The sequence below is a fragment of the Giraffa tippelskirchi genome, chromosome 1 (assembly GCF_054371585.1).
Source record: "Giraffa tippelskirchi isolate mGirTip1 chromosome 1, T2T-mGirTip1v1.2.pri, whole genome shotgun sequence".
In the NCBI taxonomy this organism is placed as follows: domain Eukaryota; kingdom Metazoa; phylum Chordata; class Mammalia; order Artiodactyla; family Giraffidae; genus Giraffa; species Giraffa tippelskirchi.
The window spans coordinates 56,498,909-56,515,173 of NC_137275.1; the positions used below are offsets into that span (position 1 = coordinate 56,498,909).

General features: G+C 37.9%; 2 protein-coding genes across 4 annotated transcripts in view; one reads left to right on the forward strand and one right to left on the reverse strand.

The window, feature by feature from the left end:
- The window catches only part of ARAP2 (ArfGAP with RhoGAP domain, ankyrin repeat and PH domain 2), a 795,317-nt gene that overhangs the window by 491,863 nt on the left and 287,189 nt on the right, over nucleotides 1-16,265 (forward strand). The gene's annotated exons all lie outside the window — the stretch shown is intronic.
- Nucleotides 1-16,265, reverse strand: part of DTHD1 (death domain containing 1) — an 81,459-nt gene that overhangs the window by 1,144 nt on the left and 64,050 nt on the right. For both annotated transcript variants that reach the window (XM_081528387.1, XM_081528297.1), the window contains one exon: nucleotides 4,046-4,103. In XM_081528387.1, coding sequence (XP_081384513.1) covers nucleotides 4,046-4,103 — 58 coding nt within the window. The remainder of the gene's footprint in view (nucleotides 1-4,045; nucleotides 4,104-16,265) is intronic.

Genomic DNA, 16,265 nt, shown 5'->3' on the forward strand with positions numbered 1-16,265 from the left:
GCTTCTGGACTATTTAGAACCATAAACATCTATGAATATATCCTATATGTTCAGCTTACCCTTTCCCTTACCCTGTGACTCCTATCTACCACTTAAATATATGATTCCAATTTTCTATTGTTGTTGTTACTTATTTTATTGTGTAGCCCTCACTCTCAGAAAACCCCTCAGACCCCACCATCTCTCTCCTTCCTTATGTAAGTTCTAACCTGCATCACAGCCACTTTCTCCCACTCATGCAGAAGTCTGCACCAGTTTCCCTGGTTTGGTGTCAGAAAAGAGCTCTCTGTCTGCCACCTTTTACTTGATTCTATCTACCTCCTCACATAGATTGCACCTGCTTTTACACTATAAATCATACCACTTTTCTGTGAAAGCTACTCAGGAAATGGAGCCAACACATCCATCCTCTCCACTGTCACTTTCATACCAACATTCTGCTTCCTTCCTGCGATATATTCATTTTAATGCCCATGCTACATGGGTAGGCCTTCTTCTCCCTGACTGCATCATCTATCTCTTGCCATTGTCAGGCACTGTCATCAACAATCCTGTTGATAACTATTTGCACCTCTGACCTCCTCCTTTCTAAGTCCTGTCAACATCACTGACCTGTGTGATGACTCCGTATTAGAAACTGACTTTCATGGCCAATCCTTACGTTTCATCACCAGCAAGAATTATTCTGTCTCCTTGGCTTCACCTGCTCAGTATTATTGGTACCCCCTAAACCTCCACAGTTTTCATTCCTTTGCTTCTGCTTAATACGCTTCTTGCCCCATTGCTAATACAGCAAGTCCTTTGATGCCCACACCATTCCATCACGTCTGCCTCTGAACACATACTGCCTGTAACGATCAGCTCTATATGTCAATAATGGGCTTGCATCCTCCTTAAAATCTGCTGTCCTCTTTAGCTTTCAGTGTTCTCAATTTGTCAGCCATCAATTCTGTCTTACTTACATGGCAATCAACTACTGGGATATCCCAGGTTATGAAAGAAACAGAATGTGATCCTCAAGTTCTATGTTTTGCACACATTTTAAGTCTTTAGCAGCTTACAAATTCATTAAAAAGTCTGTTTCCTGAGTTCAATTTAAAATCGTCCACAGCACTGACTTTTCTACCATCCTCACGTCTCAACCTCACTCTTATGTGTTTCACTTAACCAGCGGCTCTTCCTCCTAACTTTCCCCAAAGCCATTTGACCTGAGTTCTCATAATCTCACTTTCATTTCAAAATCACTTTCTTACAGAATCTCACTCCACCGTGCTTGATGGGTGCCATCCCCACAGTGTTTTTCATCAAATAATTTCCCTTCACACCATTTCCTTAACCACTCTTCCATCAAGTTCTTTCCAGGCTTCCCACAAGCACTCTTAGGCTTTCCTTTTCCTTGTTTTTCCTACTGTTTCTAGCTCCCAGCCTCTCTCTCTCCTTCCTTTTCCGTAAAACCTTTTCGTGCCTAACGTAAATTTGATGCCTTAAATCCATCAGTATTAACTCTTTCCTAGGCCCTTGCTTTGGGGTTATATAGCCTCTTTTTTAAAAATTTATTTTATTTTAGTTGATTTACAATGATGTGTTAATTTCTACTGTGCAGCAAAGTGACTCAGGTATATATATATACATTATTTTTCATATTCTTTTCCATATTGTTTATCACAGGATATTGATATCCTCTTTTAAAACTGTTTAAACTTTTCTTTCCAATCTTTCTAGAGCCCTCCTAGATACTACTTATAGCAATTGATGCTTAGTCTGCATCTCCTCCAACTTCCACAGAGCATTTTACTCCTTCCCTTGGGTTCCATGGCCCGCCCTGGTGTTCCTCTTTTCTCTCTCTTCCCTCTGTGCTGACTTTCTTCTTCCTAATTGTGCTGAATTACTGCTTCCTACCTCAGGCCCCTTCTATTTCTGCCCCTCCCCTTGAAATTCACCAACTGCTGTAACCATCTTCTCTATGTAAAATATTCCAGATGTAGTGTATCTTCATCTTTAACTCTGTTTTCCTAAATCCCAGTACAGGCACACCTTGTTTTCTTGTGCTTTGCTTTATTGCCCTTCATGGATGCTGCATTGTTTGTTGTTGTTGTTTGCAAATTGAAGATTTGTGGCAACTCTGGGTCAAGCAAATCTATGAGTGCCATTTTTCCAACATCTTTGCTCACTTTGTGTCTCTGTGTCACATTTTGGTCATTCTCACAGTATTTCCAATTTTCCATTATTTTATTTGGTATGGGGATCTGTGGTCTGTGATCATTGATGTTACTTTTGTAAAAATATTATGTCTCACTGAAGGCTCAGACAATGGTCAGCATTTTTTTTAGCAGTGAAGTATTTTTAAGGTATGTACATTAGTTTTTAGACATAATTGTATTGCACACTTAGACTACAGTATAATGTAAATGTAACTTTTATATGTACTAGGAAACCCAAAAATTCATGTGACTTTATCATGATATTTGCTTTATTGTGATGGTTTGAAACCAAGCCCACACTCATCTGCAATATTCATCTCCTGGTTATCTTTACCAGTTTATAGTATAGCCAATTCAAATTCCACATTACTAAAATTGAAATCAACTTTAGTTTTTCCTTCCCTCTACCTGATCCTTCACTCTATTCACTATCTTAGTAAATGGGACCACTCAGCTTCGTATACTAACACACATAAGATTATCCCAGTTTCTCAAAGCCTATTATATCTTATCACCTATACTCAAGTTTCATTGGCTCTAACTGTAATCATACCTCAGATGTTTCTCCCACTTTACAGTCTTATGGATTCAATCATGTCCTACCTCTTTTTTCTGGAAAACTACAAGAACCAGGGTTATAACTCATACCCCTGCTATCAGTGTAGGCTGACTTTAGTCTCCTACACAACTAACAAAGGGAAGTTTTCAAAGTCTAACCTGATCTTGTTCATTCCTTGTTAATACATCTCTTGTGGCCTCCTTCATTGTCTAAACTTCTCAACTTAGCATTTAAAGCTGTTTATAATTTTATCCTGCTCTAACCTCATCTACCATCCTCCTGCAGCAGCTCAGATGCCATTGGCCATGCAAGACCACATTGTATAACAATCTAGGACTCCCTGGTACACTTAAGAAAGATCACTATACCCTTGTCCACTCTGGTGATTGTTACCAGTGAGAGTGGGAGAGCTTTTATTTGAACACCAAGTTCTTCAAAAGTTAACATTATCAACCTGCTGGGTTTTCATCTACTACTATTGTTGTTTTAGTGGGGATTTTTCGTTTGGTTTTGGGGATTTTGGCTTTCGTGTTTTATGTTTTGTTTTTACTCTCTCACTGAAAATATCAATTTTATTGCCTCTGAGAGAGTATATAATGCTAAGGTTTATGCCCATCCTACTTACTTCTAATTTAATTCAGCAAAGCTTGTGAAGTTTTTATACAACTCCACAAAGATAACCCCTAAATGAAATGTTACGCCATCAGTTGGGAGACTGACACAATAGTCAAGACACATTCATTGATATCTTTTGAAGACCAATAAATTGTCACAATAGTAATTATTATCATCACAAAATGAATTGTTTCAGAGACTAAAATAGAATAAAAGTGTCACATTCTGAAGTGTGAGTCATTGTTATGTAGCTGGATTAGGCATAACCGCAATCAAATTTTATATTTCTCCTGTGGTTTCATACCTCTATATATACCTCTATTTAAAATCTATTTTAAGATTCAAAACCTAATGGTCAACATTTCAGAACAAACCATAGTACTTTGTTTACCAAATAAAGCAATTGCTAGTTACCTTAGTTGAACAGTACTTAGTAGAATTCATATTTCTTATAGACTTTAATGGAAGTGTAACTACATCTCCATGTAAGAATTTTGTTCATATGTGCATGACTTATAAAGGAAAACTCATTTATTTGGCTGATAAGAAATGATTATTTAATAAATTATTGTTAATAGCAAAGTTTTCTGTTTTTTCTGATTCACATAAAATATAAAATATAAGAAGAAAAGAGTGCCAGCATAATGAGGACACAGCAAATATTCCTTACCGAGTGGATCTGTAGAAATTCTTTTGGTACTCTGTGGATGGTTGATTAATTTTTCATGCTTTGGGGAGAAAGGGACACAGAATAAGCAGAAGAAATCATTAATTTGTGAACAAGCTACACATAAAAGTCCTTCTGAACTTCACCCGTTTGGGAAAAGTCCTGAATTGCATGCCTTGCAAAATTACATTGTGTATTTGTGTCTGCATGCTCAGCAATTGCTTTCCCAAGATAAAGCAACATATATTAACACAAATCTTTCAGAAAATTTAAATTAGGAATATGCATATAAATATTATTATAGCAGCCACATTAACTCTGAATAAACACTTTCTAAACTAAAATTTAAAACTGTTAATACCTCATTGTGGTTTTGATTTGCATTTCTCTAATAATGAGTGATGTTGAGCATCTTTTCATGTGTTTGTTAGCCATCTGTATGTCTTCTTTGGAGAAATGTCTGTTTAGTTCTTTGGCCCATTTTTTGATTGGGTCATTTATTTTTCGGGAATTCAGCTGCAGAAGTTGCTTGTATATTTTTGAGATTAATTGTTTGTCTGTTGCTTCATTTGCTATTATTTTCTCCCATTCTGAGGGCTGTCTTTTCACCTTGTTTATAGTTTCCTTTGTTGTGCAAAAGCTTTTAATTTTAATTAGGTCCCATTTGTTTATTTTTGCTTTTATTTCCAATATTCTGGGAGGTGGGTCATGGAGGATCCTGCTGTGATTTATGTCGGAGAGTGTTTTGCCTATGTTTTCCTCTAGGAGTTTTATTGTTTCTGGTCTTACGTTTAGATCTTTAATCCATTTTGAGTTTATTTTTGTGTACGGTGTTAGGAAGTGTTCTAGTTTCATTCTTTTACAAGTGGTTGACCAGTTTTCCCAGCACCACTTGTTAAAGAGATTGTCTTTTCTCCATTGTATATTCTGGCCTCCTTTGTCGAAGATAAGGTGTCCATATGTGCGTGGGTTTATCTCTGGGCTTTCTATTTTGTTCCATTGATCTATATTTCTATCTTTGTGCCAGTACCATACTGTCTTGATGACTGTGGCTTTGTAGTAGAGTCTGAAGTCAGGCAGGTTGATTCCTCCAGTTCCATTCTTCTTCCTCAAGATTGCTTTGGCTATTCGAGGTTTCTTATATTTCCATACAAATTGTGAGATGATTTGTTCTAGTTCTGTGAAAAATACCATTGGTAGCTTGATAGGGATTGCATTGAATCTGTAGATTGCTTTGGGTAGAATACTCATTTTCACTATATTAATTCTTCCAATCCATGAACACGGTATATTTCTCCATCTGTTTGTGTCCTCTTTGATTTCTTTCATCAGTGTTTTATAGTTTTCTATATATAAGTCTTTTGTTTCTTTAGGTAGATATATTCCTAAGTATTTTATTCTTTTTGATGCAATGGTGAATGGTATTGTTTCCTTAATTTCTCTTTCTGTTTTCTCATTATTGGAGTATAGGAATGCAAGGGATTTCTGTGTGTTAATTTTATATCCTGCAACTTTACTATATTCATTGATCAACTCTAGTAATTTTCTAGTAGAGTCTTTAGGGTTTTCTATGTAGAGGATCATGTCATCTGCAAACAGTGAGAGTTTTACTTCTTCTTTTCCTATCTGTATTCCTTTTATTTCTTTTTCACACCAGTCAGAATGGCTGCTATCCAAAAGTCTACAAGCAATAAATGCTGGAGAGGGTGTGGAGAAAAGGGAACCCTCTTACACTGTTGGTGGGAATGCAAACTAGTACAGCCACTATGGAGAACAGTGTGGAGATTCCTTAAAAAACTGGGAATAGAACTGCCATATGACCCAGCAATCCCACTGCTGGGCATATACACCGAGGAAACCAGAATTGAAAGAGACGCGTGTACCCCAATGTTCATCGCAGCACTGTTTACAATAGCCAGGACATGGAAGCAACCTAGATGTCCATCAGCAGATGAATGGATAAGGAAGCTGTGGTACATATACACAATGGAATATTACTCAGCCATTAAAAAAAATACATTTGAACCGGTTCTACTGAGATGGATGAAACTGGAGCCCATTATACAGAGTGAAGTAAGCCAGAAAGAAAAACAACAATACAGTATACTAATGCATATATATGGAATCTGAAAGATGGTAACGATAACCCTATATGCGGGACAGAATGAGAGACACAGATGCATGGAACAATTTTATGGACTCTGAGGGAGAAGGTGAGGGTGGGCCGTTCTGGGAGAATGGCATTGAGACATGTGTATTGTCATATGTGAAACAGAGCACCATTCCATGTTCGATGCATGTGACAAGGGCTCGGGGCCGGGGCAGTGGGATGATCCAGAGGGATGGGAGGGGGAGGGAGGTGGGTGGGGGGTTCAGGAAGGGGAACACATGTAAACCCATGGCTGATTCTTGTCAATGTATGGCAAAAACTATTACAATATTGTAAAGTAATTAGCCCCCAAGTAAAATAAATAAATTTATAAAAAAAAAAAAAAAAAAAAAAAACAAAAAAAAACTGTTAATACTAGCTAACAAAGAGCAAGCTACCTCTATGCTACAAACATAATATTTAGTAAAAGCCCCTGTGGACAAGGCACCTTGCTCAACACTCAGCACCAGGCCTGGTAGCTAGTGGGTACTCAAACATTAGTTTTTGTGAATAACTGAGTGAATCAATGTGCAGACATAATGCTAAAAACAATCAAGTCTTTAAGCCAATATTATTGTGAAATCAACATTTTGTCAAGAAGAAATCAAATATATAATCATTACTTTTCTACACTTTCCACAGAATGGTTTGTTCTCAGTTAATATAGAATCAGGAAAAAATAGCACAGGAGAGTAAGTAAAAATAAATAAGTTTGAAAATCTGTTCAGTGCTCTGGACAGTTTATTTCCATCCTCAGCCTCAGCTCTGAAATATGATTTAATAAAATGCACACACACACACGCACACCTCAGAAACCTGTACACAGATATTCATAGCAATAGCAAATTCATAGCTTTATTTGTAATAGCTAAAAACTGGAAATGACTAAAATTTTTGATTTCCAAGGGTTAGAATGGTGGTAAAAGATTATAAAAAGGTAGCACAAGGTAGGTCTTTGTAATGCTAGAACAGTTGTATATCTTGAATGCAGTGGTTACACAAATCTATATCTGACAAAACAGTAACAGTACTATATACACATGTTTTATTGATGTCAACTTCCTGGCTTTGATATTTTGCTATAGTTATGTAAGGTGTAACCCCTGAGGAAAACTGGGTGAGAATATCTAGCACCTCTCTGTACTATATTTAGCAACTTCCTGTAAATCTATAATTATTTCAAAATAAAACTGATTTTTTTAAAAGTCTGCTCATAGCAATGATACAAGAATGATGTAGAACTCTATATTAATACATTGTAAACACCTTCATTAAAAGCGCTAATTTATTAAATCTGAATATAATATTTTATAGGTATTCTTGTCATATATACTACATAGACATGTATATAAAACTTCCATTAAGGCATATGAGCAAGATGGTGGCATAGAAAGATCCTGATCTAAAAATAGATTAAAGATTTGAATGTAAGATCTGAAATCATAAAAATCCTAGAGAAAAACATAGGCAGTAACGTTGTGGATCTCACTCCAAAGGCAAAGGAAAAGCAAAAATAAGCACATTGGAATACATAAATTAAAAAAAAAAAACTTCTGAAGAGTTAAGGCAAACTGTTATCAAAATGAAAAAGCAACCTACTGAATGGGAGAATATATTATTTATATATGGGGTTGATATCTAAAATACACTTTAAAAACTCACATAACTCAATAAAAAATAATTTAAAAATGGACAGAGAATCTGAACAGACACTTTGCAAAGAAAACATAAAGATGGCTAACAGGCATGCAAAGATGTTCAACACTACTAATTATTAGGGAAATGTCAATCAAAATTACAATGAGATATTACTTGCAGAATGGCTATTATTGAAAAGAGAAAAAAATAACAAATGTTAGAGAGGATAGGAGAAAAGGAAACACTCACTGCTGTGGGACTGTAAATTGGTGCAGCCACTACGGAAAACAGTATGGATGTTCTTCAAAAATTAAGAATAGAACTACCATATTTCCACTTGGTATTTATCTGAATAATATAAAAACACTAAATTGAAATGATAGATGCACCTTTATGTTTATTGTAATATATTACAGTTGTCAGATATGGAAAAAGCCTAAGTGTCCATCAATAGGTAAATGGATAAAGAAGATACATTATACATATATATATATATACCTGACACTTCCCAGGTGGCTCTAGTGGTAAATAACCTGTCTGCCAGTGCAGGAGAGGTAAGAGACAACAGTTTCAATCTCTGGGTCGGGAATATCCCCTGGAGGAGGGCACGACAACCCACTCCAGTGTTCTTGCCTAGAGAATCCCCATGGACAGAAGAGGCTGGTGGGCTACAGTCCATGGGGTCGCAAAAAGTTGGACACGACTGAGTGACTTAGCATGCACAAATATATACAGTGAAATACTGTGCTGTGTGCTTAGACACTTAGTTGTGTCTGACTCTTTGAGACCCCTTGGACTGTAGCCCACCAGGCTCCTCTGTCCAGGCAAGAATACTGGAGTGGGTTCCCATGCCCTCCTCCAGGAGATCTTCCCAACCCAAGGATCGAGCCCAGGTCTCCCACATTGCAGGCAGATTCTTTACCATCCGAGCCACCAAGGAAACCCAAGAATACAGTGAAATACTACTCAGCCATAAAAAAAGAATGAAATTCTCCCACTTGTGACAACTTGGATGAACTTCAAAGGTATTATGCTAAGTGAAATAAATCAGATGGATAAAGACAAATACCATGTGATTTCATTCATATGTCCAATCTCAAAAGAAAAACCCAAAGGAACAAATAAAAAAAACCCAAAGCAAACTCAGATACAGGTATCAGAATTGTGGTTTCCTAAGGAGAAGGAGGCTGGAGGGGTTAGTGAAATGGGTGATGGAGGTGAACTGTATGAAGACGGATGGTAACTAGACTTGTAGTGGTGATCACTGTGTAATGTATACACATATTGAATTCTAATGCTGTACACCTGAAATTTAAATAATTTTAAAAAACCTTACAGTAAGAGGTTTTGATGGGAGGAGATTAAGAATCAACATAAGAACAATATAAATCCAAGAATATTGATACTGTAGCATTGCAAAAGAAGTGTACAGACTTTTGAGACTTTAACTTTGCACTTAATCCTCTCCAAAAAAATTGAGAAATTCCAGTTTAAATCATGCAGCAGATTCTGTCATTCCCACCAATGGACATATGACATAGATTGAGTCTAGGACAAGAGGTACACATTGGGTTTTTTCTTTATTGTGTGTAAACAATTTACCACCCACCCCTCCAGTCATTCTTTCTTCACAGATGACTCATAGCACCTTGATGCACTGAGAGTGATTCTAGTGTTCAGGTATATGTATTTTTTCACATATGTGAAAATTCAAGCCATGTTCTTTATCTGGAACCCAACCGCAGAAGCAGTGAATTATGGATGCATGGGAAATCTTGGGTCTTTTATACTTCCAGGCACTATGCTGGTCTCCTATATATTCTCATCATTCAGGGATTTTCAAACACCCTTCTTATTCCTTCCCTCCCCCTTTCTTTCTTTTTTCTTTTCATTCCAATTTTTTTCTGTGCACTATTTTTGCCTTGCATACCACCTTTAAGATCTCACTGGTGCTCAGGGTCAGCTCCAAGCCAAGCAGGGAAGCCAATGCTTGTCCTACGGTGTCCACTCCCACAGATTCTGTGTCTACACAGGGTTACCTAGATGCCTTCATTGGCAGGATTGACTCTGATTTTTCCCTACTTATCTCTCTTCTCTTCTTCGCATCAACAAGTGCTATTCTGTTGCATCTCCTGAGGGTCTACTATTTGCTAGAGGAAGTTTTGTTATTCCTCTCAGGTAACCTGCTCTTATGTTAATATTGTATAATTTGTTTTGCCAAATAAAGTTTCTAAAATGCCACTTTCAACATGTTGCTTCTCAGGAAGGCTGTCTAGCCTATCTAAACCTGACTCTCAAATTTTCAGTTATATACACATACCTTGTAGAAGGGTGTAGTGGGGTTTATGTGGCAGATTTTTCTTCACTATACATCATCAGTTTAAAAGTATAAATAATTCAAATATATACAAGGATGTCTTGTTACAACACAGCTGTCATTGACTTGGAAGTGTTTTTAAAAGATTGAAACTAAAAACAGTCATTTACACCTCAAAGGGGTATTGTGTCCTGAGTCTTACAGGCCACTGCTTTTAAGACTCCTTCAATTACTATTGTTTCCATGTTCTTTAAGTAAAACCCTGTTACTGAATTTTTTAAAACTTAGGAAACATTTTTAGTTGAGTTTATACCAACTCGGTCTTTTGTGTGCAACAACAAAAAAATTAACTTGAGCACATCCTTTATTTTATCCAACATTATTTTTAGTGATGCACCTAAAAGTTTCCCTTCATTGTATCTTTTCACCACTCCAGAAACCAGCCATGATCAGTCTTGGCTCTGCTTGTTAGACTATCATCTCTTTGAGGGCCAATAAAGTACCTCGTTCCTATATTAATTCTTCACCATACTTGACATGGTATTGACACGTACACATAGGGTAGTAAGAACTATTTAACTTATGTGATACATTCTCTTGACCTGAATGATCTCTTCCTTCATATGCTACCATGTTTTCATGACCACTGATCATTTCTACCTCTTTTATCAACTACTCTGGTTCCTGGTTTCTTATTTGAGAATTTATGTACTATCATCAATTTACCTCTTAATGTCTTGTGCTGTCATCAATGCCACTCATATACTGTTATTTGCATATGTTTATTTTCCCTCCCTAGTTAGACTTTCAGTAATTTTTGTATCCTTTTATCTTCAATCAAATAATTACTTTTATTACCATAATAATATTTTCCCTCATGGTAAAGTTTTGACCACGACCTCACATAATTGTCAGGTCTGCTACTCAAATGAATTTATTGTTGGGTGATTTATGGAACATTGAAGATACCTGTTCCCTGTCCAGGTTAGGGCAGATTGCAGATAGTCTTCACTTTTCTTCCCTAGCCTCTCAAGGGCCTTTGCAAATACCTCTTTCATTTTACGTCCAGAATCCCCTGAAAAGTATCAAGGTATAATATCAACTTGAACAGAATACCAAGAGCTCATCTCCTATTGCGATATTGACAAGGACTTTTCCATCTTTTGACATGGAAACTTCCATGTCAAAAAAGCTGAGTTAGGCTATCAAAACAAATTGACCAGACTGATTACATCAGATAGTGTGCCACACAAAATTTAAATGTTCAACAAAATACATACCTCCTTCTTAGGTCTTACACAGAAATTAATGTCCCAAAATACAATACCATCCTCTACCCCTTCTTCTGATTCATCAGTCTTAGCGAAGTCAACCATATTCACACTCCCTATAAGAGGCTAGTCCCCTGTATAGCTTCTTTAGCAGTTGCTGCATGAAATCATCTTTCAAAAATAGCACAGCTCCTTTGGCAGACACCTCCAGAACCACAGAACTCCAGCTCTGAGTCTCATGAGCCACACAGCACAGGACAGACTCAATGTTCCTGGGAGCTATCTGGTTACACAAGAAAGAGCAAAGCACCTCAAGATTTAGAAATAACTGAAAGCCCAGAAACAAATGTAGCTACTGCAAGATTCCTTACAGGAAGCTTGCAGCTTCTCTTATTCCTGAAAGAGTCTTTATCACTAATTCTCATATGTGAGGGCATTTTCCAAACAAAGTTACTTCCTCAAACAAAATTATTTAACAGTTAGTTACAACTCATATTGAGGTCATTAACCGCAGACCCTAGCAGAACATTAGTGTAAGTGAGGACAGTGTGTAGACAGAGAGAAAATGAGGAAACAAAAAATTCTATGATTTCAGCTTCTTTAGGGTCTCAGCCAATCTCCACTGCTTGACCAGAATCCATTAGACATAAATGGCTGACCTTCCTTCAAAACAATTGCTTTTCTTTACCTGCTGGACTAGATCAGCCAACATCTGTCTCTGTCATCTTTGCAATCTCCTTTGCCTTCTCCTCCTTCTTGCACATTTTTGTCACTCTGCCCTTAACTCCATCGATTGGATTCTGAAGATAATTCAGAGTGCTTTTCCCAAGGCTTTCCACCTGTGTTTTTACTAGGAGAATTTATTGTCCATCTCCTACAACCTGATCCTATTATGTCCATATGCTCTCCTGTGCACTCCAGTGCAAGGCACAGTAGCCTCCTGCACCTCACTGATGACTGGAAACAGAAACTGCTCAAAGTGTTCCTCAGGCTGCAACACTTCCACTTTCTCAGGTTCCTCCAGTTCCATGATGCCTATGAGCTGTATTTCCCCTGCTACTTCAGAACCACAGTATGAACGTGAGCACAGAAGCCATGAAACATGGAGACCCAGAGGCCAACCAGAGCTCTCAGTGTCATGATCTCTTTCCCTACAGGACTGTGCCTCTGTTGAAATAAAGCTCTAGGCCCAAGAAGGATCCACATTCCTTTCTAGGATGCCACATTAGCAAAGCAAAACTTAGAAAACATCCATGTCCTCATAAATGTTCTGCTTGACCAGACATGCAGTGTATCCAGTTGGCCAGTCCATAAAGGCCAAGCCCAGTCCAGGCCTTCTCATGCCCATCAAGGGTGACTTTTGGCCCCAGCCAATTGGATATTTTCTATTTGTCTCATCCTTGCTCTTTTTCTTTATCTTATAAATGTTTCTTACCTTTTGCCCCACTTTGTAGTTCTTTGAAAGGAGACCATCCACTTTGTGAAGTCTTAAAAGTTTACTTGTATCATTTAAGCTGTCTTCTTTAGCCATTGTTAAATTTCTTTACAGTTCTACATTAGTAGATCCTATTGTATCATTTTCTGTGTTTCTTTTATATCAGTGCTTCCATTTACCACAGGGTTACTACACCATACCCTCAAGCCTCATTTCTTGATAGCTCTGGGGATTCTCTGTGGACAATTATGAAGATTATTATCACCACAAATTTAAAGTCTGTTGTTTCAGCTGGGGACTGGGACTGCTCAGCAATATTTTTATATGTCCCTGAAGACCTCTTCCACCATTGCTTACAGAAACTATTGCACACATTTACCACTCTTTGCAAGACTTCTGGAGCAGGCAATGGCACCCCACTCCAGTAGTCTTGCCTGGGAAACCCCATGGATGGAGGAGCCTGGTAGGCTGCAGCCAATGGGGTCGTGAAGAGTCAGACATGACTGAGCGACTTCACTTTCACTTTTCACTTCCATACACTGGAGGAGGAAATGGCAACCCACTCCAGTGTTCTTGCCTGGAGAATCCCAGGGATGGAGGAGCCTGGTGGGCTGCCGTCTATGGGGTCGCACAGAGTCGGACGCGACTGACGCGACTTAGCAGCAGCAGCAGCAAGACTTCTACCTCACCCTTGCACAACACTCTCAGCAAAGGGCTTTATCTTCTACTCACTGAGGAAATAAGTCTGTGTTCTCAAACCATAGCATTCATGAAAATAAATCTTGAGAAAAAGGCAAAAATTAAGCTCATACTTTGAACTGGCCTCAGATAAGGCCACATTTGTAACATAGATGGTTCTTATACCGAAGTATGGTGGCTCCAGTTAGAAAAGAACCATTGAGTTGGACTTACATCAGTTATCAACTAGCATCCCAAATGTATCCTAGCAAATGCATGGAAGAATGAAAGACGTATTTTTATCCAAGAAATGATGGATATTTCCAATATCATGTCAGGACCAAAGTGAGATTCTGATTGTTTCTTGCACAATTGATGCTATAGAGGTACAGTAATAAAATTAATTTCTCACTCAAAAGTTGATTCATAAGAGTTGCACAGATGACCTAACTCTGGTGCATACCTCCTCACGTAGAAACTCCAGCTCTGGCAAAGTCCTATCCAGGTATTTCTGGCAGTCTTATGGGCTTTACTCTCTTGGTATCCACATGTTCCACCAGGTTCAGCACAATGGTCGCCAGGTAACACAACCATCAAAGCTCTTTTTGTGGGCACAACAGTTTCCCTTCCTGTGTATATCATGGAGTCAATCATGTGCACTACCATGTATTACCATGAGTGTTCTACCCATACCACACTTTTGCTCCTAAGGTTTCACATAAGCACAGGTATTCCATATCAGTGGTTACCATGGGTTTGTTCTGTTGCAGCCCCACTACCATTCTGCTGGATCCTTCAGCAGTGATACCATTCTAACCTGCTCCATATGAAGCCCATCATCTCTCCTACTTTTCTCCTGAGCAAAGCAGTTCTCCATCAGTGACCACTCTGAGCTCTCCTGGTGTGTAAATTGTGTGGTAAAATGTGATAGAATGAAGTAAGTGTCTCCCTACCCCGTGGGTTGCATGACATTACAGTAAAAAAAATCATTAAATCATTACATGAACTTTGCCCTGTTGTGTCACAGAGCTCAATTAAATATGTCTTCTGTTTTTAAATTAAAGTCATTCCCCTTAGGACAAGGGGCTGAACTGAGAATCAGATTTCATTAATAATTATAGTACTCTGTTCTCAACATCTGATGGCCTCTATGCTTTAAATATATTTTAATAAGTGACACATTTAACATAGAATATTTGGTATATATTTAGATGTCTTTAATAAAAAATTATTTATATTCTAATATATATAAATATGTGTGCGTGGGGGGCAAACACACTGAGTCCCCTGCAAATAGAAATCTGTCAAGTCATATCTCATATTCAGTTATTTCAGACTCAGCAGTGAATACAGTTTAATTTCTTACTCCAGGAATCATTTCAGCTTCTATGGAAATAATCTTATGAGTTGGATGAATCTCAGCACTTATTTATCAGGCTTGTCTGAAACTCTCAAAATTGAGCCTGCTTCAGAGTTATTTACAAAGTGTGTTCTTCTGGGTTGTCTCATGAGTTTCAGCTTCAGCATCGGACCTTCCAATGAATATTCAGGAATGATTTCCTTTAGGATTGACTGGTTTGGTCTCCTTGAAGTCCAAGGGACTCTCAAGAGTCTTCTCCAACACCACAGTTCAAAAGCATCAATTCTTCGGTGCTCAACTTTCTTTATAGTCCAACTTTCACATCCATACATGACTACTGGAAAAACCATAGCTTTGACTAGATGGACCTTTGTCAGCAAAGTAATGTCTCTGCTTTTCAATATGCTGTCGAGGTTGGTCATAGCAAGCATCTTTTAATTTCATGACTGCAGTCACAATCTGCAGTAATTTTGGAGCCCCCAAAAATAAAGTCTCTCACTGTTTCCCCATCTAATTTGCATGAAGTGATGGGACTGGATGCCATGATCTTAGTTTTTTGAATGTTGAGTTTTAAGCTAGCTTTTTCACATTCCTCTTTCACTTTCATCAAGAGGCTCTTTAGTTCTTCTTTGCTTTCTGCCATAAGGGTGGTTGTCATATGCTTATCTGAGGTTATTGATATTTCTTCTGGCAATCTTGATTCCATCTTCTGCTTTATCCAGTCTGGCACTTTGCATGATGTACTCTGCATATAAGTTAAATAAGCAGGGTGACAATATACAGCCTTGACGTACTCCTTTCCCAGTTTCAAACCAATCTGTTGTTCACATCTGTTTCAAACTGTTGCTTCTTGACCTGCATACAGATTTCTCAGGAGGCAGGTAAGGTGGTTTGGTATTCCCATCTGTTGAAGAATTATACAGTTGGTTGTTATCTACATAGTCAAAGGCTTTGGCATAGTCAGTAAAGCAGTAGTAGATGTTTTGCTGGAATCCTCTTGCTTTATTGATGATCCAACAGATGGTGGCAATTTGATCTCTGGTTCCTCTGCCTTGTCTAAATACAGCTTGAATATCTGGAATTTTATAGTTCACGTACTGTTGAATGCTGGCTTGGAGAATTTGGGGCATTACTTTGCTAGCGTATGAGATGAGTACAGTTGTGCAGTAGTTTGAACATTCTTTGGCATTGCCTTTCTTTGGGATTGGAATGAAAACTGACCTTTTCCAGTCCTGTGGCCACTGCTGAGTTTTCCAAATTTGCTGGTATATTGAGTGCAGCACTTTCACAGCATCATCTTTTAAGATTTCAAAAATAGCTCAACTGGAATTCCATCACCTTCACTAGCTTTGTTTGTAGTTATGTTTCCTAAGGC